The sequence below is a fragment of the Urtica dioica genome, chromosome 8 (assembly GCF_054948205.1).
Source record: "Urtica dioica subsp. dioica isolate 48M chromosome 8, U.dioica_male_clone48M_v1_H2, whole genome shotgun sequence".
Taxonomy (NCBI): domain Eukaryota; kingdom Viridiplantae; phylum Streptophyta; class Magnoliopsida; order Rosales; family Urticaceae; genus Urtica; species Urtica dioica.
In genome coordinates this window covers 2,246,219-2,270,639 of record NC_142763.1, presented here as the reverse complement: position 1 = coordinate 2,270,639, position 24,421 = coordinate 2,246,219, and the positions used below count along the sequence as shown (strand labels likewise).

At 39.9% G+C, this 24,421-nt stretch overlaps 4 protein-coding genes across 6 annotated transcripts; 1 reads left to right on the top strand and 3 right to left on the bottom strand.

Annotated features, from left to right (window-relative positions):
• Positions 1-508: 508 nt before the first annotated feature.
• On the bottom strand, positions 509-3,746 carry LOC149387167 (uncharacterized). Its single transcript, XM_089623846.1, has 3 exons — positions 2,957-3,746; positions 2,032-2,515; positions 509-1,586 (listed from the first exon to the last, which is right to left on the bottom strand). Exons 1-3 carry the CDS (start codon positions 3,676-3,678, stop codon positions 705-707), a joined length of 2,088 nt encoding a protein of 695 aa, XP_089479972.1. The 5' UTR covers positions 3,679-3,746; the 3' UTR covers positions 509-704.
• An 8,438-nt stretch (positions 3,747-12,184) lies between these two features.
• LOC149387166 (oligopeptide transporter 7-like) lies at positions 12,185-17,726 on the bottom strand. 2 transcript variants are annotated; one of them, XM_089623844.1, is made up of 7 exons: positions 17,528-17,726; positions 16,996-17,450; positions 16,724-16,821; positions 14,218-14,787; positions 13,537-13,792; positions 13,184-13,447; positions 12,185-12,886 (listed from the first exon to the last, which is right to left on the bottom strand). In XM_089623844.1, the coding sequence occupies exons 1-7, from the start codon at positions 17,577-17,579 to the stop codon at positions 12,362-12,364; spliced, it is 2,220 nt and encodes a 739-aa protein (XP_089479970.1). In that variant the 5' UTR covers positions 17,580-17,726; the 3' UTR covers positions 12,185-12,361. The 2 variants fall into 2 exon arrangements, with proteins under 2 accessions (XP_089479970.1, XP_089479971.1); XM_089623845.1 differs by having other exon boundaries at positions 16,996-17,444.
• A 1,936-nt stretch (positions 17,727-19,662) lies between these two features.
• Positions 19,663-22,114, bottom strand: LOC149387165 (Inositol monophosphatase family protein). The gene is made up of 3 exons (XM_089623852.1): positions 21,566-22,114; positions 20,930-21,326; positions 19,663-20,341 (listed from the first exon to the last, which is right to left on the bottom strand). Exons 1-3 carry the CDS (start codon positions 21,977-21,979, stop codon positions 19,941-19,943), a joined length of 1,212 nt encoding a protein of 403 aa, XP_089479978.1. The 5' UTR covers positions 21,980-22,114; the 3' UTR covers positions 19,663-19,940.
• A 240-nt stretch (positions 22,115-22,354) lies between these two features.
• Positions 22,355-23,964, top strand: ATMAK3 (Acyl-CoA N-acyltransferases (NAT) superfamily protein). Of its 2 annotated transcripts, none has more exons than XM_089623855.1 (4): positions 22,355-22,670; positions 22,750-22,870; positions 23,190-23,245; positions 23,591-23,742. In XM_089623855.1, the coding sequence occupies exons 1-4, from the start codon at positions 22,467-22,469 to the stop codon at positions 23,675-23,677; spliced, it is 468 nt and encodes a 155-aa protein (XP_089479981.1). In that variant the 5' UTR covers positions 22,355-22,466; the 3' UTR covers positions 23,678-23,742. The 2 variants fall into 2 exon arrangements, with proteins under 2 accessions (XP_089479981.1, XP_089479980.1); XM_089623854.1 differs by having other exon boundaries at positions 22,359-22,670; positions 23,581-23,964.
• Positions 23,965-24,421: the final 457 nt, after the last annotated feature.

Here is a 24,421-nt window from a genome sequence, read left to right as displayed (position 1 = left end):
CTTCGTTGTAACTTGTAGAATGTTCATGGGTTTCAAGGCATATAGCCCACCCATGATTTTCTAGTTATCTTATCATAGTTATAACATTTAAACTTTAATGTCGTAACTATACAGTTAATACTTATTTATAATTTTATAATTAGTATAGGGGAGATAAGATATATGTGAATGTTCCATTAACAATTTCTCTCACAGATCTAGGTTAATGGTTTCTTGAAATCATGTGGTTGCACAACAACAAAATGAGGTTAATGTTGTTTTAAACATAAAATATTGTTAATTTGTTCATGCTTAGTTAGTCAATAGGAATTTGATAAACCTGATTTTAGGAATTTTTTTTAAAGTATTGCCCAATTCTTAAAACACACATATATATATTATATATATATATATATATATATATATATATATATTTTATTGATCTAGCTAATTTTCGTGCATGTGAATTTAGCTGTCTAAAATTCATTAAAATTTGGACGGAATGATGAAGAATACTATAGATTGTGGGTAAATAGTTGATACAATTTAAACTTCCAAACTGAGCACTTTGTTAGACGTAAGATTACATAGTCAGAAATCTGCATTTTCATGCACTGTAAAAGAAAATACACTCAAAATAAGGGGAAAGTAATAGGAAACATAATTGATAAAAAAAAAAAAAAAAAGGAAAAATAACATTAGAAAATATAAAACCCCGTTAGAAACTAGAACAATTTATAAATAGTTTTCCATTTTGATCCCGAGGCTCTGCGAAGACACTTCTTCATGAAATCCGACTTTGTGGATGCAAACTCTTCGAGCTTCTCGCGTTTCTCTTTCCAAGTCTCCAACTCCGACTCTAGTTCCACTATCTTGAGGTCCACACTCTCCTTGGCCTCTTTCTCGAACCTAATCGCTTCAAAACCAAGGAAAGTAGTGATGACACACTCCTCGAAACAATCGCACTCCCTCACTTTGAAGCCGGCGATCTTTTTCGTACGGTGCAAGTTAATAAACAAAAACTTGATATCATCTATGGTCATGTCTTGAGCCATAGTGTTGCGCATTCTATTCACGATTGCGCACAGCAAAGTAGCGGCGATGCTCTTCCTTTGAGGAGTCAGAGCCGAGTCCCCGCCCAGATCGCCGTACTTGTGGAGCAACAATTTTAGGTCGGACGCCAAAGCCCAAGGGACCATGTAGCCTCGAACATCCACGGCCTTCATTCTCAGATACTTGTCATCCAATTGGAAGACCACCCCGGGTCTCAGATGAGCGATTTGCCAGCACAGCTCGGAAAAGTTTGTGGAGTTTAAATGGAAGAAGTCTTTGATGATATCCACGTCTACGGTTTTATGCTCTTTATTGTCGTCGAGGAAACTCATGAGCCTCCTACCTTGGTTTTTAAATGTTTTATTTATTGAAGAATCTGATTTGTGGATCAAAAACCTTATACTTTCCAAATCTTCCGCTGTTAGACCATCTAGACTCATCATTGGCGACAATGCTTTTACGCTTTCGATTTCTCTGCCTCCATTCACCGAGCTTTCTCCCAACATCATGAACTCAACATTTTTAGCACTTTCTTCTTTCAGCAACTTCATTATCTGCGATGATCATAAAACCCAAAACTTGTTAATGTACAAATATATAACTTACAGACAAAATTCTCTGTTTTATATTTTCTGCAAGGCCAAGTTAGGAACCCTGATTTTGCAATAGAAAATTACAATTTGAAGGAAAATGTGATCGAACAGCAAAGTTATCTACTGCGTATGGAAATTAATTTTTTTTTATTAATTTTTTTAAGGAGGGAGAAATGGAAGAGTAAAAAGAGAGACACACATACGACTAGTACACACTTTTCATTTTATTTGACACTACTCGTTTTAAAAAAAAATTAAAAAAATTAAAACGTTTTTAGCTACACATTTTCCCCCAATTTTTATTTCCTTAAATAGTAATCAATCTTATCAATATAAGAAATTCAATAAATTCTCAATTTTTTTTTTTCCTTCAGATTTTCCAGGATTAACCTATGATATAACATACCTCGGAAAGAAGGCAGTGTACGTGGGCAACGAATTTGCAGTCAGCACAATGATAAACACGGAACCGCGGATCTCGATCCTCCTCGCATACGTCACAACAATACTCGCCAGAGTCGTCATCGATGAGCAGATCGACGAGATGGAGAGGGTGGATGTGGAATTCAAACTTGACCGCAGAAGGCAGCGGGCCGCACAGGAAGTGGAGGTTGAACACGCACTCCCTGCACCGGAACGAGACGTCCCACGAGCGCTGCACTTCGTCGGGGGCGGCGTCGCCGCCGGTGCTGTAAGACTTTCGACACCCGTCGCATTGGAAAGTCCCCGGGTGGCCCTCCGCCAAGAAAAGCTCGTGCCTGTGGCTCGTCACGAGGCCGTGCGAGAGGCTCGTGCTGCGAAATGCGCACTCCGCTCCCAACGTGAACGTCTCGCACTCGTCCCCGTATGTCCCGCCCATCCCCTTTCTCCTCTCGCAGTAGTACACGTGCCTGCCCCCAATCACATAGCCATAATTAAGAAGAATAAGAAGAAAAAAAAAACTTCCCTATAATTACCATTTGATATTAATCAACTTGTAAATAGGGCCGGCCCAAACACACTGGGGACTCTAGGCGATTCAATATTTTGAGGCCCTATAATACTAATAAAAATTTAAATTTTCAAGGTAAAAAGTATAAATTTTCTAGAAAATAGGCCAAAAATGTAAATTTTTAGGACAAAAAATGTAAAATATTTTTTTTTTGGCCCAAGGTACAAGCCTTGCTCGCTTTAGTTTAGGGCCGGTCCTGCTTGTAAAATAGTTGAGATTTGTTAAAAATTAGTGAAATATATCTAAAATGTGCAAGTATAAGGTTTTCAATATTTTTGTTTTAAGTTATTAACAACATAAATTGTGAGCTATTTTGTGTTATTTTTTCCTTGGCTCTTGCCTGCAGCCCATCTTCCCGCACGCCCCGCACGTCTCGGGCGGGCCCACCGCGAGCCTCAGGTTGTGTCCCCCGCCGTGGCTGGGGTGCCGGGTGGTCCGGGGAAGCTCGGCGCACGACTTGTGGAAGAAGATCTTGCATCGGCTGACACCAGAGCAGCGATACGCCGCGATGCCCCACAGCGAGGCCCCGCAGGAGAAGCACACGGCGGTCTCATCCTCTTCGTCCTCCACCAGAGCCATCGCGCTTCGGTGGCAGAAGATCCGGCGGTCGCCGGCGTCGCCGCCGGACCTGATCGCCGGAAGCGGAATCAGCGCACACGTGGCGTGCATGGTGAGGCCGCGGGGGCCGGCGTAGTAGGGATCGTCGCCGCGGCGGGCGTGCACGGCCTCCCGGCAATAGTAGCAGGGCGAGACCGCGGTGCAGGCCGAGAGGACGAGCTTGCCGTCGCCGGCGGCGACGAAGGGGTGGCCGGAGATGGTCTCCGGCAGCCTGGCGCAGGCCTTGTGGGCGGTGTAGGGGCAGCCCCGGCAGGCGAAGCAACCTTCTTGCTCCGATATCTGAAACCCACACTTCACGCAGTCCATCTTCAGGGAAAACCCTTCTTGTATGTATTCCAATCCATGGATCGACCTTTTGCTTTCGCCGCCGTCGTCGTCTTCTTCTTCTTCGCTGAGATGAAGAGAGCGGGTTTCGTCTGTCTCGTGTATTATCTGGTTGCGCATCGTAGATTACTGTTATTATTATTATTATGTCTACTTAGTGAAGTAGATATTGAGTTCTAAGTCTTTTTCAATGGTAGATATATATATGATGATCAGGTTGCTTCTAATTTGCCTAAAGAAAGTTATTCGCTTTCCTGATATAGCAAGCGAAGTATTATATACTATTTTAGACCAGGACGAATCACTTCTTTTTCTTTTCTTTGGCTTTTTCCACTAGATTATGTACTGTCTTTGGCTTCTTCCTAACAATTGTCTCTGATGTTCACTTTTTTCCACTGAAGACATGTTGATGACCCATTCTGGACTTTCAACCAGCCAATCACGTGCACGTGAAGCCCTTTATTATGTCTGACTTAATTTTATATTATTTGAAATTTTATGGTTTGAATCGCTTAAACAATTGATTTTGGGGGTTTAATAGAAGGATAAAAAGGGATTCTAAAGAGAAATTGCTCACGTGATTATTGTACGTAGGATCAATTGTTCAAAATATCGATACCGATACCCATACCGAGGTTCTGATTTTACGGATATATCGAGTATCGACGGATATATCAACGGATATTCTATAACAATTTTAATACCGACTACCGATTATATCGGTGATATATCGATGATATATCGATTATCGACGGATATATCGACAAAAATCTTATAACAAAATATAATAAAATATGTATCACTATTTATATTTTTAAATTTCTAATAAAACAATCAAATTTAAAATATACCTATAAGCTATAACTTTTTTCTTATAGATATACATTATTAATATTTACATTACTTTCTCAATTTTAAAAAATGTAATAAAATATTTTTTCAAAGAAATTGTAATATTTTTTCTACTACATTACAAATATTCTTTAAAATAATAAAAAAAAGAATAGTATTATATATTTAATTATTTAGTCTATTAGTAATTTAGTATAGATATTATATATATAATACGTTATGTATCATACATATATTTATATGTATAATAAAATATAAATAAAGAAATATTGATAATATCATTATACTAAGTAAAATTAATAAGTAAAATGTATAAATAATAAGAAATAATAAATAAAAAATAAAATAAAAAAAATTAAAAAAAACGATATTTTCAAATTTGGACGATATTTTGTCGATATTTATCGATATTTTGGATTTTTTAACTAAACGATATTTTGTCGATATATCATCGATATTTTACCGATATTTATAAAACGATAACGATTACAACGGATATTTTACCGAGACTCTTCAAAAAACGATATATCGGCGATATATCACCGATATATCCCGATATTTTGAACATTGCTAGGATCAACATAAAAATATAAGAGCTAAAGGACAGATTACGAAAGGTATCTCGCTATCCAAAAGGGAAAGAGAAGGTATATAAGTTGTCAGACCTTGAAAATGTCTAATAAATATAATGAGATAGAGAGAGAAACACGTAGAGATTATTCGTGACAGAAAGAGAGAGATTGCTGGAATGTGAGAAGAAATATCTCAGGGTGTTCTCATTGGTGATTTTCTTCACGGATTGTGTCTTATGGTTGATTATTTGCGCAGGAAGTGAGATATGAAACTAGGTTGTTACTTCGTACACACATGTACACGCGAAATTAAAAAAAAAAAAAAAAAAAAAAAACCATAGACGCTCTCTGCATAAAATATTAAAATGCAAATATACCAAAACTTACATACATAAACAAAGATTAATTCAATTTCCCGAACCGTTACACCTTAACATACGGATATTAACATACATAGACCAAATTTACCAAGTTTATTATATAACCACTACTTTATCAATTTTGAACTCGGCAATTATTCTTAATCGTAAGAGTATCGCCGTCAACCCACTCTATATAGTGAAGTGGGATGTGAAAAAATGGAGTTTGATTTGCTTCATTCAACTCCATTTCTCATTCTATATTATGGAGTCAATGAATAGAGAAACTCCGTTCATTTCACTCTATTTTGAAGTGAAGTTGTAAAAATATAAAATTAGTTTATCTAATTACAATTCAACCTCGAAAGCCTGATCTCGAAAGCCTCCTTGATATATTGGGTGTCGATGGAACATGATCTCGAAAGCCTTAACGAACGTTTGCATCAAACATGTGTATCGAGAGGAGAACATAGTCGCTGACTCGCTTAGTAAGCTTGGTTTTTCTTTGGATGATTTTACTATTTTTAATTATGATAGTTTACCAACTCATATTCGATATTTGATTGTAAAAGATGGCACGGGATATAGATATCATAAAAAAATTGTGTAATCTATATTCTTTACCTTCTTCTTTTTTTCTGTTTATTTGTTAAGAAATATCTCTGTAACCACGGTTTTTCTCCGCCACAAGTGAGTGCTTATTAATAAAATTTCGTGGTATCGTCCACGTTTTAAAAAAAAAAATAATTACTGTTAAGCCGTTTTTTGGATTTAACATTCGAGGACACGTGACGTGCCTGAAATAGTCACGTGCCTAGTATTGGGTCGGCCCAAATTACTTTTCGAGAGTCCAAAGGGCTCAAGGAAGTTCGGGACAAAGCCCAAAGCGTCCAGGAGCTACAGAGGATCTTAGAATCGTAAAGAGGGAAACGATGCTTTGCCTTCTTCTTCGTCGGGAAAGCGTTCTTCGTCTTAGATTCCTGGCCTGGAGGTCGAGCTCGCCTGGGGGTCGAGCTCGCCTGGGGGGGTCGAGCTCGCCTGGAGGGGTCGAGCTCGCCTGGAGGTCGGTCTTGCTGGGAGGTCGAGCTCGCCTGGAGGGTCGAGCTCGTCTGGAGGTTAAGCTCGGCTGGAGGTCGAGCTCGCCTGGGGATCGCTCCTGCCTGGGGGGTGAGCTTGCCTGGGGGTCGCCCCTGCCTGGAGGTTGAGCTCGCCTGGGGGTCGAGCTCGGCTGGAGAGTCGAGCTCGCCTAGTGATCGCCCCTGCCTGGAGAGTGAGCTCGCCTGGGGGGTCGAGCTCGGCTGGAGGTCGAGCTCGCCTGGAGATCGCCCCTGCCTGGAGGTTGAGCTCGCCTGGAGGTCGCCCTGCCTGGAGGGAGCCCGCCTGGGGGGGTCGAGCTCGCCTGGAGGTCGCCCCTGCCTGGAGGTTGAGCTCGCCTGGGGGTCGAGCTCGGCTGGAGAGTCGAGCTCGCCTAGAGATCGCCCCTGCCTGGAGAGTGAGCTCGCCTGGGGGGGTCGAGCTCGGCTGGAGGTCGAGCTCGCCTTGAGATCGCCCCTGCCTGGAGGGTGAGCTCGCCTGGGGGTCGAGCTCGGCTGGAGATCGCCCCTGCCTGGAGGTTGAGCTCGCCCGGAGGTCGCCCGGGGGGTCGAGCTCGCCTGGAGGTCGAGCTCGCCTAAGGGGTCAAGCTCGCCTGGGGGTCGACCCTGGCTGGAGGTCGAGCTCGCCTATGGGGTCGAGCTCGCCTGGAGGTCGACCCTGGCTGGAGGTCGAGCTCGCCTGGGGGGTCGAGCTCGCCTGGAGGTCGACCCTGGCTGGATGGTGAATGGGGGGCGTGACCGTGCTCTTCGTGAGCTGCCTACGTACCCGCTTTGCGGGATCAGGTCATGACGTAGTTCAGGTCGAGTGATCCGTCGGAGACGCTATCTCGTGGCTCATCGCCTCGCCGAGTGGTTCGTCGGAGACGCTATCTCGTGGTTCGTCGCCTCGCCGAGTGGTCCATCGGGGACGCTATCTCGTGGCTCGTCGCCTCGTCGAGTGGTCCGTCGGGGACGCTATCTCGTGGCTCGTCGCCTCGTCGAGTGGTCCGTCGGGGACGCTATCTCGTGTCTCGTCGCCTCGTCGAGTGGTCCGTCGGGGACGCTATCTCGTGGCTCGTCGCCTCGTCGAGTGGTCTCGCCTGGTGGTCGGCCCTGGCTGGAGGTCGAGCCTGCCTGGAGGTCGAGCTCGCCTGGGGGTCGATCTCGCCTGGAGGTCTGGCCTGGAGGTCGACCCTGGTCGGAGGTCGGGCCTGGCCTGGAGGTCGCCTGGGGGGTCGAGCTCGCCTGGGGGGTCGAGCTCGCCTAGGGGGTCGAGCTCGCCTGGGGGTCGAGCCTGCTTGGGGGTTGAGCTCGCCTGGGGGTCGAGCTCGCCTTGGGGTCGAGCTCGTCTGGAGGTGATTTTCCAGATATTATTGAGAAGTACCCATGGGTCGCGGGACCTGATGGAGGGTCATGGGGACCCAACGACGCGGCGATAGCACGCCCTTCAACCCCCTTGGCCTTGTGACTTGTTTGACGGGGGTCACAGGACCCAACGGTTGGTCATGGGACCTGAGAGGTGGCGTTGGTCTTCATGGCGGTTCGCCGGCACGGGGCTTTATGGTGGTTCACCGGCGCAAGACTTCGAATGGCTTGCCGACCCGAGGCTTCACGGTGCTCGCTGGCCCGAGGTTTCGCTGTGGCTCGCGGGCACGAGGGCTTCGTGGGGCTCACCGGAGGTTCGCGGTGCTCGACGACGTTGCTCGGCAGTGGTTCAGCCGTCCCCGTCGTAAGATCTTGGAGTGGAGAAGAGAATAATGAGAGTTGAGAGGATTCTCCGTCGTCCCCCCTTGAGTTGAGAATGAATGAACTATTTCTAGGAAAAAATCGGTGCTTGGCGCTTGGTTGATGCTTGGTTGGCGCTTGATTGATGCTTGGTTTTTTTTAGTCATGCGTATTTGACTAAACTGTCCTTTTATATCGTAACGTCGTTTTTGGCGATTGGGGCGTCGTTTTTTTACCATAAGAAAAAGACGGCATAACAATTACAATTCAACCACAATACTTATTATATTTATATATTTTTATGTGTAGTTGTATTTATCACAACTTGAATGGTGAAATGATTTATGAATATGAAAAAACCTGTGTTGTTTGCCAGGGTTTTTGTAGAGTGTTTAGGAATATTGTATCAGTGGGAATGATGAAATAAAGTGCGTAAAAAAATTGAAATATAAATAAGAATGAAATTCGTATCTTGCAACGGATCTATAGCATAATTAATTGGCGTGTTATGATGGCCAAGCGAATAAATAACTCACTTTAGACAATAAGAAAGCAAACTAATCAAATTATCCATACATATAGATGTACGTACGTGTGTCATGAGGACTAATTATGGAGATAATACACCAAGACACAGAGGATCTTAATCAGTGGGAATTACATGGAAACAAAAGATCAATTATCCATGGGTTGGATTACATGGAAGAAGGGTTTATAAAAAAAATAAAAAATAAAAATGCGTGGAGTCTGGGTGATTCATAGTAGTGGAGCTAGCGGGAAGGTTGCTTTGCCTGCAACGGCTGCCCCTACAAGTCGGCGGCAGCCTGCGACGGGTTGCATCATGATGCGGCAGTTAAACTCAATTTGTAGCATATTGCGGCAGTTTGCAACAGGTTGCGACATCAGCGACAGAACTAATGTAAAAATGGTATTAATTGTTGTTGAATTCTACATATTTCCGTGGTGTTATTGTCATGTTTGATGGAATTTGGGGTCTCAAAAATGTTGAAATGGCCGCGTTTAAAGGGAGTATTACTCATGTCATGGAAATTCAGAATAGCATGAAGTTTGGGGAGCTATTAGATAAGCTATACGAGGTATTTAACGTGGATAAGTTCTTTTTCGATCTAAATAGAATTGATGATCTCTAAGTACAATTTGTGATGATAGCACACTTGGTTACTACGTTAAGTATGGTCAGAATTATCCATTATGCGTCACTCACATTGAGAAAAATATATTCATTTCTCGTCCACCTATTCGTCAAAGATATTTTCTATTCTGTTATAAATATTTATTTTCCGTTTTAGATTTATACTCTATTTTATAATATTTTCGAATTTATTTTATTTTTATTTATATTCAATATATAAATTAAAAAAAAAAGATAAATAAATAAAATAGATGAGACAAATTCACATCAAGGATAACCCGCGCGTCAAAGCGCGAGAAAGGGTTTTGGATGCGACAGTCGCATCCTAAGCTCTAACTTCCTGCCATCTAAGTTGTCATGGTATCCTTATCGATGCGACAGCAGATGCGACTAATCGCTTCCAGTAGCAAGAGTTAAGGACTAAATATGTGATTTTTAATTTGTCACATCTAAAGGACTTTTGAATGCGACTTTTGTTCTAGTGGTAGTTGATGATTCAGAAAGGCATATACAACATGGCTTGTGCCTAATGTTTTCTTTATTTACAGCACAATGGAGCAAGAAAATAAAGGAATTTAGATGTTCCATATATGAATAATGGTACAATACTTGGCTCGCTATCATGGCCAAGCAAATAACTCACTTTAGGCAATTAGAAGCAACGTAATGAATATATCCATTTATATGGGATAACTGAATATTTCAATGCTGGGACAGAGACACACCAAATAAATGTGATATAAAAAAAAATACATAAATTAAGAAGAAACACGAATTAACGATCAGTTATGGAGATATTACATGATGACACGAAGGACCTTAATCTTCTTGAATTAGAAGATGTCAAGATGGTGATGAAAGTGAAAGGTCAATCCATGGATTGGAATACAAAGAAGAAGGGTTTACGCAGCAAGTTATACTTGCGCGAAGTGCGGGCTGTTCATAGCGGAGCTCAAAGGTTTGCTTCGTCTGCATCGGCTGCCCCTACACCGCCCACAAGCAGAGCTGACTCAAGAAAAATTGGGGCCTTGAGCAAGAGACAAAAAAGGGCTTTTTATAACTCTATTTAGATGAATTTAAAAAAAAAAACATATACAAAATTATTATTAAACAAAATATCAAATATGAACTTACAATACAACTCAATTACAAAAATCGTATTTCAAAATAGAAAAAATTTATACAAAATTTATTTTTCTTGTTTTTTGAGATGCAAATTAAATCTTTAGTTTATTTATTTATTTATTTATTTTTTTTGGTATAAATTTCTCTTGATAGTTTTTTTCTTTTGAACTTCTATTTTTTTGTGCGACACTGATGAATGTAGAATAAATTGAATTAGGAAGTATAAATAGGTTGAATTAGGAAGTATAAATAGGTTGAATTAGGAAGTATAAATAGGGCAGCAAAATACCACGTTAACGGTATAAAAAATGTTTGAATTTTTTAATTTTTAATAACTTGAATTAAGTATATTAATTTCTCAAATATATTTGGGTCATTATAAAATACAAAATAATTAAGAATTAATTTAATGTATAATAAAGGGCGGGCTAGGTATCTAGCTCAAATAGCCCCTATTTTAAAATTATAGCCCAACTATTAACATATTTAGGAAAATAGTCAATTTGTTATAATAACATTCCAATATTCCAATAATACCCTTAAGAGTGTTATTATTAACTGTCAGAGTAAACAATATTAACGGTAACAAGAAAAATAATAAATCTTATTACCCGACAGTAAATCTTATTAACTAGTAACAAGAACAACAATAAATCATGTCTTTTGTAGCATTGGTGGACTTTAAAGCAGCACAAAAAGGGTTTTAATGTGACTTTATTGTCTACCATAATACAGTCCAAACGGGCCTTAATGAGGCTGTCTTGTTGCTGACTATTTTTTTTTTTTAAAAGTACTAAAAAAAAAAGCCTTCCTTGGGAGGGGGCCTTGGGCCTTTGCCCCACTCGCCTCACCCTTAGGCCGGGCCTGCCCACAAGGGTTGCGCCAAGTTGCCGGAGACGATCTCCGGCTACCCATGTGCTACGGCGGCAGGCTCAGGCTCGGTGTCTACAAGCTGGAAAGTATGTGCTTCTACTGCGGTAAGCTCGTGGGCACCGATCCCTTTTACGAATGGATCCACGGCGGCGGGCCCACTCCTCAAACCGTTCGCTTCTTCATACACGCAGCGTGCGCCAATAGTATTGGACCACAATAGACGGCTCATGAGTTTTCTTTATAGAGCATAAAATCATTGACGTCAATATTGTCGATGACATTTTCCACCTAAACTCAACGATCTTCTCCGAGCTGTGCTCAAAGTTCTCTCATGACATACCCCTGAAATTCGCCAAGGTAGAAGACAAGTATCTGAGAATGAAGGCTATGGATGTTGAAGGGTACATGGTACCATGGGATCTGGCATCTGATCTAAAAATGTTGATCCACAAGCACGGCGATCTTGGCGAGGGCTCGGCTGTCTCACCGCACTTAAAGAGCATTGCCGCTACTCATTTATGTCAAGCGGTGAATAAAATGTGCAACACTATGGCTCAGGACATGAGCATAGACGATGTGAAGTTCTTGTTTTCTAATTTAAGCTTTGCTAAGAAGATTGCGGGCTTCAAAATATTGGAGTTGGACCGCTTCCAAGAGTCTTTCTTGTCCACTTTTCTGGGTTTCGAAGCGCCTAGGTTGAAGGAGGACACCGAGCAAAGGCTAAACCGCAAGATCGTGGAATTAGAGTCCGAGTTGGCGGATTGCAAAGCGAAACGTGAGAAGCTCAAACAATACACGGCTTCGCAGTCCGATTTCATGAAGGACTGCTTGCGCAGAGCTTCCAGATCGAAATGGAAGACAGTTGATAAGTTTTTATAGTTTCAAACTCTTGCATTTTCATATGTATCTTCACAGACAATTAATTATGATGTAAATGTACAACGCATGATAATAAATGGGGTAAGATAAACGAAGGCTTTGACCTGTATCAATATTTATGCGAATAATACAAGAGACATTGGAAGAATTTCATTCCATTGTTGTTATATGTACAACGTTCGTTTCCAGAGATCAGGTGTAAACGGGACAACCTTGGACGAGAACCCCTTTGGCGGTAGGGCAAGAAGACAAAGGACATCCATCGAGATCGTTCCCCCACCAGTCGAGGCTGATTTCTTCGATCCCAAGCGAGAAGTACAAGAGCACGCCCATGAAGGCGAGCCCTGCGTCGAGAGCCCCCGAGAGGACGTAGTTGTGGCGGCGCCACCACTCGGGCCTGTAGCGGTACACCACGAATCCCGAGAGGAAGCCAGCGAGCACCCACGTGGTGTAGTTCACTGCCGTGGCCGGGGGCATCATCCCCGTGGCCCCGATCATGACCGGCATGTTGACGAGCCTTATCCACTCCTGCCCCGGGAACGCCTTTGTCGCCGCCCACACCAGCACCGGCGCCACCGCTCCCCCGAGGAAGAACCAGTTCACCGCCGAGTACGTCCCCAGGTCCCCGAAGATCCTGCGGGGCCCGATCAGCCCCCATATCACCGATGCGTCGTAAAACACCGTGTCGCTCGGGCACGTCCAAAGCGACGACGTGTCCTGGGATCAAGGACAGAGTATAAAAAAAGTGTGGAATAATCAGAATTCATAAAAAAAATTGACCATAGGATTAATTTTTTTGAAAGTGATAAATTGCTTATAATAATCGACAAATTTTTAAATCCTGTTGTCAAAAATATTTTTGACAATGTAACTTTGGCTACTCTGCTGAAAATTTGAAACTTTAACTATTTTACTAATCAATTAGTTTCAATTTGTATAATTTTAATTTTAAAAAAATAACATTTTAAGAGGGGGCCAAATTGTAAATTAAGGTAAAACTATATCCGTCCTTGCCTGGCATATGTCGGTGATACTCTCCATGAGCCACCACGCGGTCCCCAAGTACACGAACGCGGCTATCAGAGTCCCGACCACCTGAGCCATGAACATGGTCCGGGGAGGGATCTTCATGTAGTGGCCGAGCTTGAAGTCTTGGAGAAACGTGATGGCTTGTGTCATGCTGATGTACCCGTACACCTTGAAGCACATGTTCGCCACCGGATATCCCGGGTATATGTATCCTATCACGTACTCCGTTATGATGTTTATCCCCGGACTCTGTCCAATATTTCATACCATATCATATCATACGAGTCTTTGATTAATTAGCTAGTCAAGTAAGTAAGTATAATAGTGAGTCGCGCTACCTGATTTGTGATGGCGGTTATAATCCCGATGGGAAGTGTGAAGAAGAAGGCGATGGCACAAGCTAGTAAGACACCCCACCAAGGCAGCTGAAGCTGGTCCTTGTAGTACTCGCACGAGAACACGGTGACTCCAATGTTCAAGATGAGGATGACTATAAACCACCACTCTGGCACTTCCTTGTACCTTCTCATCAGCTTTGTGTGTATGTCCATGCTTTTCTCCCCAAAGCTTGATTTGCTCTGCTCCCAAATTTCCCTGCAATTTTCCAATTTATAATACAATTTATAATAAAAAAACCGAAAAAATTGTTAATTGTTGTCGGTAGTGGCGGAGCCATGAATTATAGTCAAGAGGACAAATTTGATTTTAAAAAATAATTCTAACTTTTATAAGAGGTCTGTACGAGGAAAAAATAAACAATTATTCAGGTGGACATATAAAAAAATTATTTAATATTAGACTAAACGCATAAGCCATAAAAAATGGTTCATTAGGAAAATAGCCAAAATAAACGTTGGACATTGCTAAATAGCCAACGTTTGGTAAATCTTAGGTAAATAACAACTTTAACACGTAAATCTTAGATAAATAAATAGCAATGTCAAACGTTTAAATTGACTATTTTTCTAATTTTCTGTAAAAAAAAAAAAAAAAAAATTCAAAAGTTCAGAGGGACATACTTTCCATGAAACAACAGAACATGCATAATCGTGGCCGTGAGGGCTGCGAAACCAACGCCATAAGTCATGGCGAAAAACGTGCTCAGGTACAACGGTCCTTCCCTTTCGTAGGCGGCGATGTCGAGATGGAAATTGGAGTCCACTATGGACGTGATGTTGTACTTCTGACCGTCCGATGTGAACAGCGAGTCCGAGAATATCGGGAACGTCTTGGCGTCGTACACATTGAGCCAATAAAAGGCTGGCGTCAGCACATACATGACGAGGAAGAATCCGACTGCCACGTTGGCGGTGGCGAACCACGGGCTCGCTAGTGGGCTTCCGAGGTACGACGAAATGGTTGACCAGTCAAGCCCAAAAGCTCCCATTCCGAGCCCGGAAAGGCCTGACCCGAGTTGCTGAGCCAGCACTGACTTTGGGAAGATCCAACATATCCAAGACAGAGAGGTCAACATTTCGAAGAGATAGCCTGGGAAGACATAGTAAGCGAAGCTACAAACGAAGGCGATCAAGAAGAACTGTGTACGTGTCACACTCCCTTTATGACGTTCCTCTTTTTCGTGTAAAGCTCTGTAGGTATAAAAAAGATTAACAATGTACATGAGCAAAACGAACGTAATTACGTACTATGGTTGTACAACAGAAATCTTATAGCCATTGATTTATAATTTTAATAGTCAACAATCATCTTATTGGCAACCAAGTGAGTAGAGAGGCATTTTTCCCAGAACACTTACATTTATTAATCCCATTTTTCTTCAAATTTTATTGGAGTCCGAGAAAGATCAAATTTGTCTATTTTTTTCTTCTATACAAAATCATGCACAAGCATACGTATATGCATATACAGGTAATTAATAAATAACGATAAGTCTTGATTTAAATTAAAAAAAATGCAAATGTGAGAATAGGTAGCGTGTGCAAGATTATCTCTATATAACTAAAAAATATACTATTTCTAAATATGAGGGAAAGCAAAGACATGTTGTGACTTGAGAGTGATATTGTAGAACTTCAGATGTGGGATTTGTATTGACCACGTACGTCAATCGGATAAAAACCATTCAGTACTTCAATATTTGCCCTAATAACAGCACGCATTACTGTCACCTAACAAGTTGGTTGTAATTGTCAGTCAGGCATTTATAATATCAGAACATTAGCATTTGACTATGAACTTCTGATTTTCTTAAATACCAATTCAAAATATATACATAAATACGTTATGACTATTTTACTTTGATTCTCAACCACCATAAGAAAAATTAGGTGCTATAATTTGTTTTTTTAGACAGAGAGCATGTAGGCGAATATAATAAATACACATACGCCATAGCAATAATGCCCGTCACATTTCCCTACTGATATTATCAACCCTTATTATTATAATTCATCTATCTTATACAATTCGAAGTTGGCCCCTCTTAAGTTTTTTTTTCATTAAATTAAAAATTTGCCTTCAACTCTTTATGTTTAAATATTCTCCTGTTAAATTTTAGTTTTTCCTCCTTATTTATTTGTGTGAGGTGACTGGCTTCAATGATGTGGGCCCCAATAAGCCATTTTTGTATTACCTTTTGTGTTGTTGTAATATTACATGCATACACGAGAGAGAACCAACAGTAAGGGTGAGAAAGGAGTGAGGGTATGAGAGTCATAACGGGGAAAAGAGTAACCTAAAGAGAATATTAAAGTTGGGTAAAATATAACATCTCGCTCTTTTTATTTCCGTCGATTATTATAGAGACTATATATATAATATTTGTACTAGTAAATTTTTGGTATTATGCCGATATCTAACCCTGGACAGTTCAACAATTTGCATTTAGCCCCTCTAAGTCTAATCTCCGGCTCCTCGGCGACATAGAGCACACTAGAAGATAGGATATATACAGCAAGCATTAAACAGCAATCTACTTCCATTTCACACTTTAAATTCTTTCAGAGTTATATAGAAGACGTGCAAATGTATGCTTATTTAGCCTTGGCTGTTTCTATGTGTTTAATTTCCTTCTATTTTATGGTCATAGAGTGTAAAACGTGTATCTTAATTAAAAGACTGGTCTCTCAATCACGTTATCAACAACGTGGTGTGTGTGTGTGTGGATGCGTACTTCAATCACTCATCAAATACACCATATAACCTCTCCGAGAAAGAAAAAAAAAACAAAAACTATTCAACTTGAAAAATTAATTGAAAAAATATATAACCACTAAATATAATACATCCATTATTTATCACGACATAGGCAAGTCCTTCATCAATAATTGATAAATAAAACTGTATAATAGTTAAGGATAACATTACCACTTTCTTGTGAAATCTATGTTAAGAAGTGAGTTCAATCGGATATAACGATATGTCTTAATTATAAAGATTTAACTTTTTTTTTAATTTATGTTTAAATATTCAATATAAACAATTATAATAAAGGTATGAATAAAAAATGATAAAAAAAATGATAAAAAAAATTAGTTGAGGCGAAAGAGAAATAGGAAAATTAACCTGAAAAGAGAAACTTGAACCAAATTGGCTGGCCACCACATGGCTGCCGGCTCCACTAAATATCTTCTAAAAATTCCAGCCCATCCGAATCCCAACACCTACCATTCATTTCAATTTCAATTTCCATGCATAAAAAAAAATAAAAAAAAAATCACATTTAATTTAATAATTCATTGCGTATAATTATGCCCGTCTCTCTCTTTCTCTCTTCAATAATATTATTTCCCCGATTAAATAAAATAATAATATTTCCTCATTGATTACTTACTTACCTGGGTGGTCAAAACGACTATCAAGGAGACAAAGAAGGACATGTTCTTCCTGTAGAAGATCTTGACGACGGTGATGACGTGGATGGCGTAGACGGTTCCGGCGCCGGAGTTGGCGAAGATGGTGATGAGCACGTGCTCCTTCACGTTGAACGGCCCGGGGTTGAGCGTGAACTCCCAGCGCGTGCCTCGGAGAAACCGCCGGCGCGTGAGACCCGCCGCCATGAGCCGGCCCAGCGGCACCACCGCGATCTGTGCCGAGATGGCCGTTATTGACAGAGGCTCTTTCCGGTACCAGAAAAACTGGTTCAGAAACGACAAAAGAGCGCACGATAAAGTCCCCAGAAACCACATCCGGAAAGTCATCACCGGCAATGACGTGTCGTCCGTCGTCGGAACCGTCAGAGCCACTTGCTCCACCGCCGAGTTCTCTCCCGGAAAATCTTCTCCCACTAATACTAAACAAAACAAAAACGATTTATTTATTATTATCGTATAATTATTGAGAATAATGTGTATATGATCAAGAGCTTACGTAGCGGGGCCGAAGAGGATTGAGCTTCTTCTTCTTCTACTCCTTCTCCCATGGCGATGGAGGTTTTTGGACGATCGATGCAATCTAGGACGAAACACAAATGGTTTTTAGGCTTTTTTATTGGTTCGTCATCATTTAGGCTCTTGTTGTTTGACTATTTACATAGAGAGGATGTGTGATGTGTCCCTACAAGAATCAAGTGTACCTTTAATAATGATTTATTTATTTATTTATGTTTATAACCGAATCGGTCGAAAAATCTTTTAAACTCAAACTTACCATTGACGTGCGAGTGCAATATATGTAAAGTTAATTAACTTTAAGTTCGTTATAAATAAATAAATAAATAAATAACTTTAAGTTTGTTATAAAAATAAATAAATAAATAACTTTAAGTTTAAAGTACCCTACATAATACATATGTGCTGTATTTAGTACTCGTCTTGACAAAACCATGATTTAGCTCCAAAAAAAAAATGAGTTATGCAAATGTATCCCAAACATACTTTTCATTTATCTATAATTAAAGTATCTCTTATATTTTATTAATGTTAAATATTCATCCTTAACTAAGATTTGATTTTTTTTTACCTTAATTTATTAAAATTGGCACACTGGAAAGGAAATATTATTACAATTATTGAAAATTTATTAATAAATTGATTTTTTTAGGTGATTGAGAATAATAGTCAAATTAAAATTGATTACTTTCTAAAAAGTATAGTTTTGAAAATTTTAATTAAAAAGATGAGTCCATTATATCAATGATCGAAATATCGTTAGAGTTACCGTTTCGAGGTTCAAATTGCTGGTAATCACTGATATTCGAAAGGAATACCGTGGAAAGCAGAAAAAGAAAAGAAAAAGTACAAAATCAAAATAATAATGATATTCATGTTAAAAATCAACTAATTATATATAAAATTTCATATTCTACAACTAATTTAACAAAAAAAGTCAAAAACACATTTAAATCTAAATCCTATTTTCTAATGTAACAAAAAACTTGAAAAAAATTGGATACAAACTCCAATTAAAGTTTAAACACAATAATGAAGTTAGAAACTAAGAATCTGAACTAAATCATCAAAAAATAACATCAAATTTCGTGAAGAACACTAAATATCATCATATTTTAAGAATTGTCGGTATTTGACCACTTACCGGTATGTTTCCGTCAGAATGCGTGGAAATTTTCCTAAGCACAATCGGAAAGTGGACGATTTCCCTGGAAACCGGAATCCAGGAAAAAATGGAAAGTAAACGGTTTTGTACATACCGGTATCGGGACTTTGAAAAAAACGGTTTCCGGACTGATTTTCGTACGGTTTCCCCGGAATTTCAAACCTTGCATTATATCAATTAGATTATCAAAATGTCTTTCATTTCAATCGAAAAAAATTGAAGAATTATAAATAAAATAATAAAAAGCCAATCTAATTCATTTTTTAGAACGACATTCAATAGATGAACTCAATAAGAAGAAAAACCAAAGCCTGAAACTAAAATAATAATAAAAAAAAAAATTAAAAGCGGATTACATTTATAAAACAACAAGCACTTATGTTTGTAAAAAAAATTAAAAATTAAAAAATTAAAAAAAAACACCCAATAATAAGACGCTGTATTTAAAAAAAAATTGTGTTTATAAACAAATCAACCAATATTATATAAATTAAATAAAGTTCTTTGTAAAAAAAAGAAGAAAAAAAACATTTGTTTAAAACACTTTGTTTATCGTTATTCTTTTTCTAATCAATAATAAAAACGTGTTGTTTTATTCATTTAAATATAAATTATTGAGAGAAAAATAATGCACGAGAAATGTGCTCTAGTGAGTGACCAGACAAGTGACCCACAAAGTAGCTCTTTTGAGTGACCAGACAAGTGACCCACAAAGTAGCTACGTGCGACCTCAGGGTCTGAAATTGGGTTGAATCGCTGATTATGTCCGCTCTTAAGTGTTCGTCCGAAACCGAACGCTAACATTTTGACGTTAGAAGAAGGAGCTCACAAAAATATCTACGTACTCCAACTGAAAATTGACGCAACTCCCAAATCCTTCACGAAATCCCGTGGCGCTTCTAGAAGAGGAGCCTCCACGAGAAGTGGTCACCGTCCAAGCTCGGAAAAACCATAGCTAAACCGCCTCACAAGATAGTGTTCGGCCCCGTTGGCATTTATTGCAACAAGGAATATTCAAACAAAACAATCGTCCGGTGAAAACTCAAAGAATGTCTCTGATCGCACAGACAACTTATAATCTGTCTCAAAAATATTCAATTATTATCGAGTGTTCTTATCAAAGATCAAACGTGGAAAATTTATTTTGTACTATTTACAAATCACCAGCACAGGCAGGAAAAATAATCAGACTAAAAAAGAAGATAATTCACTCCAGTTTGATTTCTCATCAAACTTCGTAGCCAGGATTCAGTTTCTGTTGCACATCTCCATAACTCTCCAACTCTTCCATGTCCTCTAAGCTCCCCAAAAACAAGGGCAGTCTTTGGTGCAACTTCACCGGCTGAATAGAGAGAATCCTGTGCTTCCCATCCGAGCCTTTCCCTCCGGCTTGCTCAACAAGAAAGCTGAGCGGGTTCGCTTCGTACACCAAACGGAGATGGTCCCTCGGATTCATAGCCACTCCGCCGTACAGAAGAGTCCGGTGGAGATCGGCCACCAAAGAGCATATGTAACGAGCCGAGTACTTCTTTGGGTACTTGCCTTTCCCTTGCCTCACTGTGTCGATGTATTTTCGTAGTCCTTCGGGCCAATCAAAATACCTAGCATCGTTGACCGAATATATTTGACCTATGAAACACAAAGAGCGGTTAGAAATGGAATCCCATTGAAGGCTTTACTTGCTCGAGTAAGGATTGAAGTACAAAATTTGAAGACCAAAATGAATCAAACCACAATATAAATCAAATTTTCTTACGAGGATTCTGAAAATCTCTCTTATTTGATACGCCTAAGTCAAGTTATAAGGATTCAATTGACACTAAACATAGAGCGCTGACTGTCATTAGCAGATCATCCAAACTCTTGATCTTTAAAGTATCCAATGGAGTAAATATTCGTACTTATATCAGTCTATATAGTCGAAAAGCACCACCAAAATAGACAATAGTCCTAATACCACTAATATGAATCTGAGATTTAAACAGTTAAATTACATTAAAAAATCAAAATACTAGCAATAAATTAAGAAGCCACAATAACCCATGTGAGTCTATGCGAAAACTTGCATACAGTTAGTCAATCGTTTGGTATACTTGCAATGGCCATGTCCTTTCTTCCATTAACTTTGTACCATACTTATCAAAATTCATAATGACATCAGTTACTCTGTAACTCGTGATACTCAACACATTACCCGAAAATAATCACAAAAATTACCTCGAGGAGGAATCTTAATGTCGGGGTGCGTGAGAACAAAGTCTCCGGTAGAACGATCGAGCGTGAAAGCATGAGTCCCCGAGCCAAAACTCACGCAGAATATCGTGGCCGAGGAATAGAGGACATAGCCAGAGGCCACGAGCTTAGTCCCGCTTTGGAGCGAGTTCAATTGAGCCTTTTCCTCAACGGGGAGATGATCGAGCTCCTCGAGCCGCTTGTAAACCCCGAAGATCGTTCCCGTGGGAATCGAGGCGTCGATGTTTCGCGAACCGTCGAGCGGGTCCGTCACCACCACGAACGGCCCGTCGTCGCTGATCCAGACCGGAGCATCGTCTTCTTCGGAAGCCATCACCGCCACTTTCCCAGAATTTCTAAGAGACTCCAAGATGATTTCATTCTGTATTTATAAAGGTTCTATTTGCTATTATTGCAAGGCAAAGGCAAAGGCAAAAAAACTTATATATATACCCTCCAAAAAAATCATTTACCTGTAAAAGCTCTAATCTTTTTTTTTAAGGAAATACACTCTATGAGCAGAAACGAAACTCAAAGGGACCAAAATACTACTCTGAGAAAAACAAAAAGTTCACCAAATCTCCTAGACTAACTGATCATAGAGGTGCCACGTGGGCATACCGAGACGATATCGAGCGGCTTCGGCTCGTCCCTGTCGGAGCCCAGAGCGGGGCTCGAATCCGCGGCGGAGACGGCGGAGCCGAAGGGAGAGGCGACAAGAGAAGCGATCCTCTTGGAAGCGTATTGGATGTGAGCGAAAAGCACGACTAGGTCATCTCCGGCGTTGACCCCAGTCTTGCCCACGTAGTCCGTCAATGTCCGAACCCCATTATCATCGCTCGGCGATGACTTCGGTGTCAGTCGGGAGAGCATTTCTCTCGGCTGTATGTGGCGGCGATTGTGGTGATTCAATGGGGTTTCTTTTTTCGGTAAGAGAAAGCAGGATAGGGATTTTGGGTTGGGAATCTGAGGTGGGAATAGTGATTGTGGTCGTGCTTGCAGTGATGTTGGGTTTGATTGCATAGTAATTATCATCTCATGGATTTATGCTGTACTCTGTGTAAACCAGTACAGAGAGAGAAAGAGGATATTGAAGTTAGTCAGGACTCAGGAGAGTGTGATTGTCGGAACATTCTTACATGAAATAAAAAAAAAAAAAAAAAAATTAAAAAACAAACAAACTTATCCGTGTTTGTTTGTTCTATGCTGTTCTATCTTCTATGTATAGTTTTATTTATATTATAAAAAAAAAAAAAAAAAAAATGAGGGATTTGAGGCATTTGTCCTAGTGTAACTCTGGGTTTCTACCGGATGGGCCGGAAAAGCCCAAACTTGAAAACTTAACGGTTTGTCGTTTTAAAGCGGGTCGAGTCAGCCTCTTATTGTCGTTTGGACTGAAATCTTCTTAAAACCGTCGGGTTTTCTCTTCATAAGAGACCTCGACTGCATTTTCAGGTGATCTAATTGTCGACGGACGATTGACGAAAAACGACGCCGAAGCCGCAAAGTTAAAGCTCAAAGAATGGAATCGGAAACCGAGAACGAGAACAGCACAGAGCCGAACGACAACGAAGAGGTGTCTTCTTCGGAGATCGAGTACGTCAGCTATGGAGGCGAACACCACTTGCCTCTGATCATGGGACTCGTCGACTCCGAACTCAGCGAACCCTATTCAATCTTCACTTATCGCTACTTTGTCTATCTCTGGCCTCAGCTCTCTTTCCTGGTATGTATGTATGTATTCCTTATGTTGATTTAGGAATAAAGAAAAAAGATTTGATTTTTATATCATTTTGTGAATGAAGGCGTTTCATCGAGGGAAATGTGTGGGAACGGTGGTTTGTAAGATGGGAGAGCATCGAAATAGTTTCAGAGGATACATTGCAATGCTTGTTGTCATCAAGCCCTACCGAGGAAAAGGCATTGGTAATATTTTTAATTTTTTGCTTGAGCTTTGAAGGTTGATTTCTGGTGATATTCTGTTTGTGGGTTTTTTGTTATGTTGTTCAATTATGCAAATTACGCCTACTTTGGGGAATGAAAAGAAGAAGATAAACAAATGGAAAGCTTGATTCTTTTGTGCTACTTCTCTTGGAAATAATTAAGATGGGACATGTAAATTGAGTTCTTGAATATGTTTTTATAATTCTTGTTGAATTGGTGTCAAGATAGGGTGTCAATGGGAAATTATATGGAGTTTTGATCTAAGCCCTTGACATTTGTTTTTTCGATTTCGGATTCGCAGCTACAGAACTTGTAACCAGGTCCATTCAAGTCATGATGGAATCGGGTTGTGAAGAGGTACGACCAAAAACGATTACTTGAGTTTATGTCAACTTCCGAGGAAATGCAAAACATAAAGATTCGAACTTTCTGTTTCTGTTTGTTCAGTTTCCTATTAATCGGCCTTTGCCCATAGAGAGACTAGAGACCTCCATTTAATCAATCTTTTCATCACATTATATGAATATTTGAGGCTTTATCTCTTCAATTCGGTCTGGGAACCGGCTTGGCTTTCAATTCATATAATAATAACGACATACTTCACAGCATCGAGGCCATTTCGAAATTGAACAATCTTGCTCTGGTGATTTTAACATTTGTCTTGATTTTTTTGTTCTTTTTTTCTCGACAAGGTGACATTAGAAGCGGAAGTTACGAACAAAGGAGCGTTGGCGCTTTATGGTCGGCTCGGTTTCGTTAGAGCAAAGAGGCTGTTTCGGTATTACCTGAACGGGGTCGATGCTTTCCGACTGAAGCTTCTCTTTCCCAATCCAACGTCGCAGACTTTCATGGTGGCAGATAAAGAAGATGATAGCTTCCATTGGCGCAACGATCTCTCTCCGATTGATGAATGCTCTGAAGTTCGTTGAGTTCTGTTTACTAATTTGATGTAAGAGTTATTGAGCCCTACCAAGTTTTCATCTAAGATAGTAATTTATGGGGTAATTTTTGTAATTTTTTTTGTGTACTATAAAATGTTTATTAAATAAATAGATACCCTTTTTTTTTCCTTCCCACCTTGGTGATTATTGTATTTGTATGTAAATCTTTTATAATTTTTCCATCTGGCTAAGACCGTCTCAGTCGACCTAGTCCCTTCAGACTAGTCACAAGATGGTTGTATTTACCAAATTATATATGAGTTTGAGTTTCCTAGTCTCAAAGATCCTAGAGCTGACTTTGTGGACAAATTATATAATAAATATAGCAAGAGAAAAAAAAAAGTAGTCCCAGGTTTTGGAATATGGAGGGATCAAGAGAAGTTGATCACTTGATTGATTCAACTGTTTCACAGCTATATACATTAAATAGAATCACTCTATCCATCATTTAGCTTGATTGTGGAGAGAGAAAAATACTGCGTCTAAGCCTGGGTAAAATGTTGTAAAAAAATTAACAGAAAAAAATTCATTTTTTATCAAATATTTATCACTATAAACAGCTACAGAAGTAATTAGTTTACATATATTTATT

What these genes read in the sequence shown, in the direction of transcription:
- LOC149387167 (XM_089623846.1), bottom strand. Translation starts at nt 3,678, where the DNA reads ATGCGCAACCAGATAATACACGAGACAGACGAAACCCGCTCTCTTCAT. An exon ending in TGCGGGAAGATGGGCTGCAG is followed by an intron (nt 2,516 to 2,956) that starts GCAAGAGCCAAG and finishes GATTGGGGGCAG; the next exon opens with GCACGTGTACTACTGCGAGA. An exon ending in TACACTGCCTTCTTTCCGAG is followed by an intron (nt 1,587 to 2,031) that starts GTATGTTATATC and finishes TGATCATCGCAG; the next exon opens with ATAATGAAGTTGCTGAAAGA.
- LOC149387166 (XM_089623844.1), bottom strand. Translation starts at nt 17,579, where the DNA reads ATGGGAGAAGGAGTAGAAGAAGAAGAAGCTCAATCCTCTTCGGCCCCG. An exon ending in TAGTCGTTTTGACCACCCAG is followed by an intron (nt 16,822 to 16,995) that starts GTAAGTAAGTAA and finishes AATGAATGGTAG; the next exon opens with GTGTTGGGATTCGGATGGGC. An exon ending in GTTCTGTTGTTTCATGGAAA is followed by an intron (nt 13,793 to 14,217) that starts GTATGTCCCTCT and finishes GGAAAATTGCAG; the next exon opens with GGAAATTTGGGAGCAGAGCA.
- LOC149387165 (XM_089623852.1), bottom strand. Translation starts at nt 21,979, where the DNA reads ATGATAATTACTATGCAATCAAACCCAACATCACTGCAAGCACGACCA. An exon ending in AGCCGCTCGATATCGTCTCG is followed by an intron (nt 21,327 to 21,565) that starts GTATGCCCACGT and finishes TTATAAATACAG; the next exon opens with AATGAAATCATCTTGGAGTC. An exon ending in CATTAAGATTCCTCCTCGAG is followed by an intron (nt 20,342 to 20,929) that starts GTAATTTTTGTG and finishes TGTGTTTCATAG; the next exon opens with GTCAAATATATTCGGTCAAC.
- ATMAK3 (XM_089623854.1), top strand. Translation starts at nt 22,467, where the DNA reads ATGGAATCGGAAACCGAGAACGAGAACAGCACAGAGCCGAACGACAAC. An exon ending in CTACCGAGGAAAAGGCATTG is followed by an intron (nt 22,871 to 23,189) that starts GTAATATTTTTA and finishes TCGGATTCGCAG; the next exon opens with CTACAGAACTTGTAACCAGG. An exon ending in TGGAATCGGGTTGTGAAGAG is followed by an intron (nt 23,246 to 23,580) that starts GTACGACCAAAA and finishes TTTCTCGACAAG; the next exon opens with GTGACATTAGAAGCGGAAGT.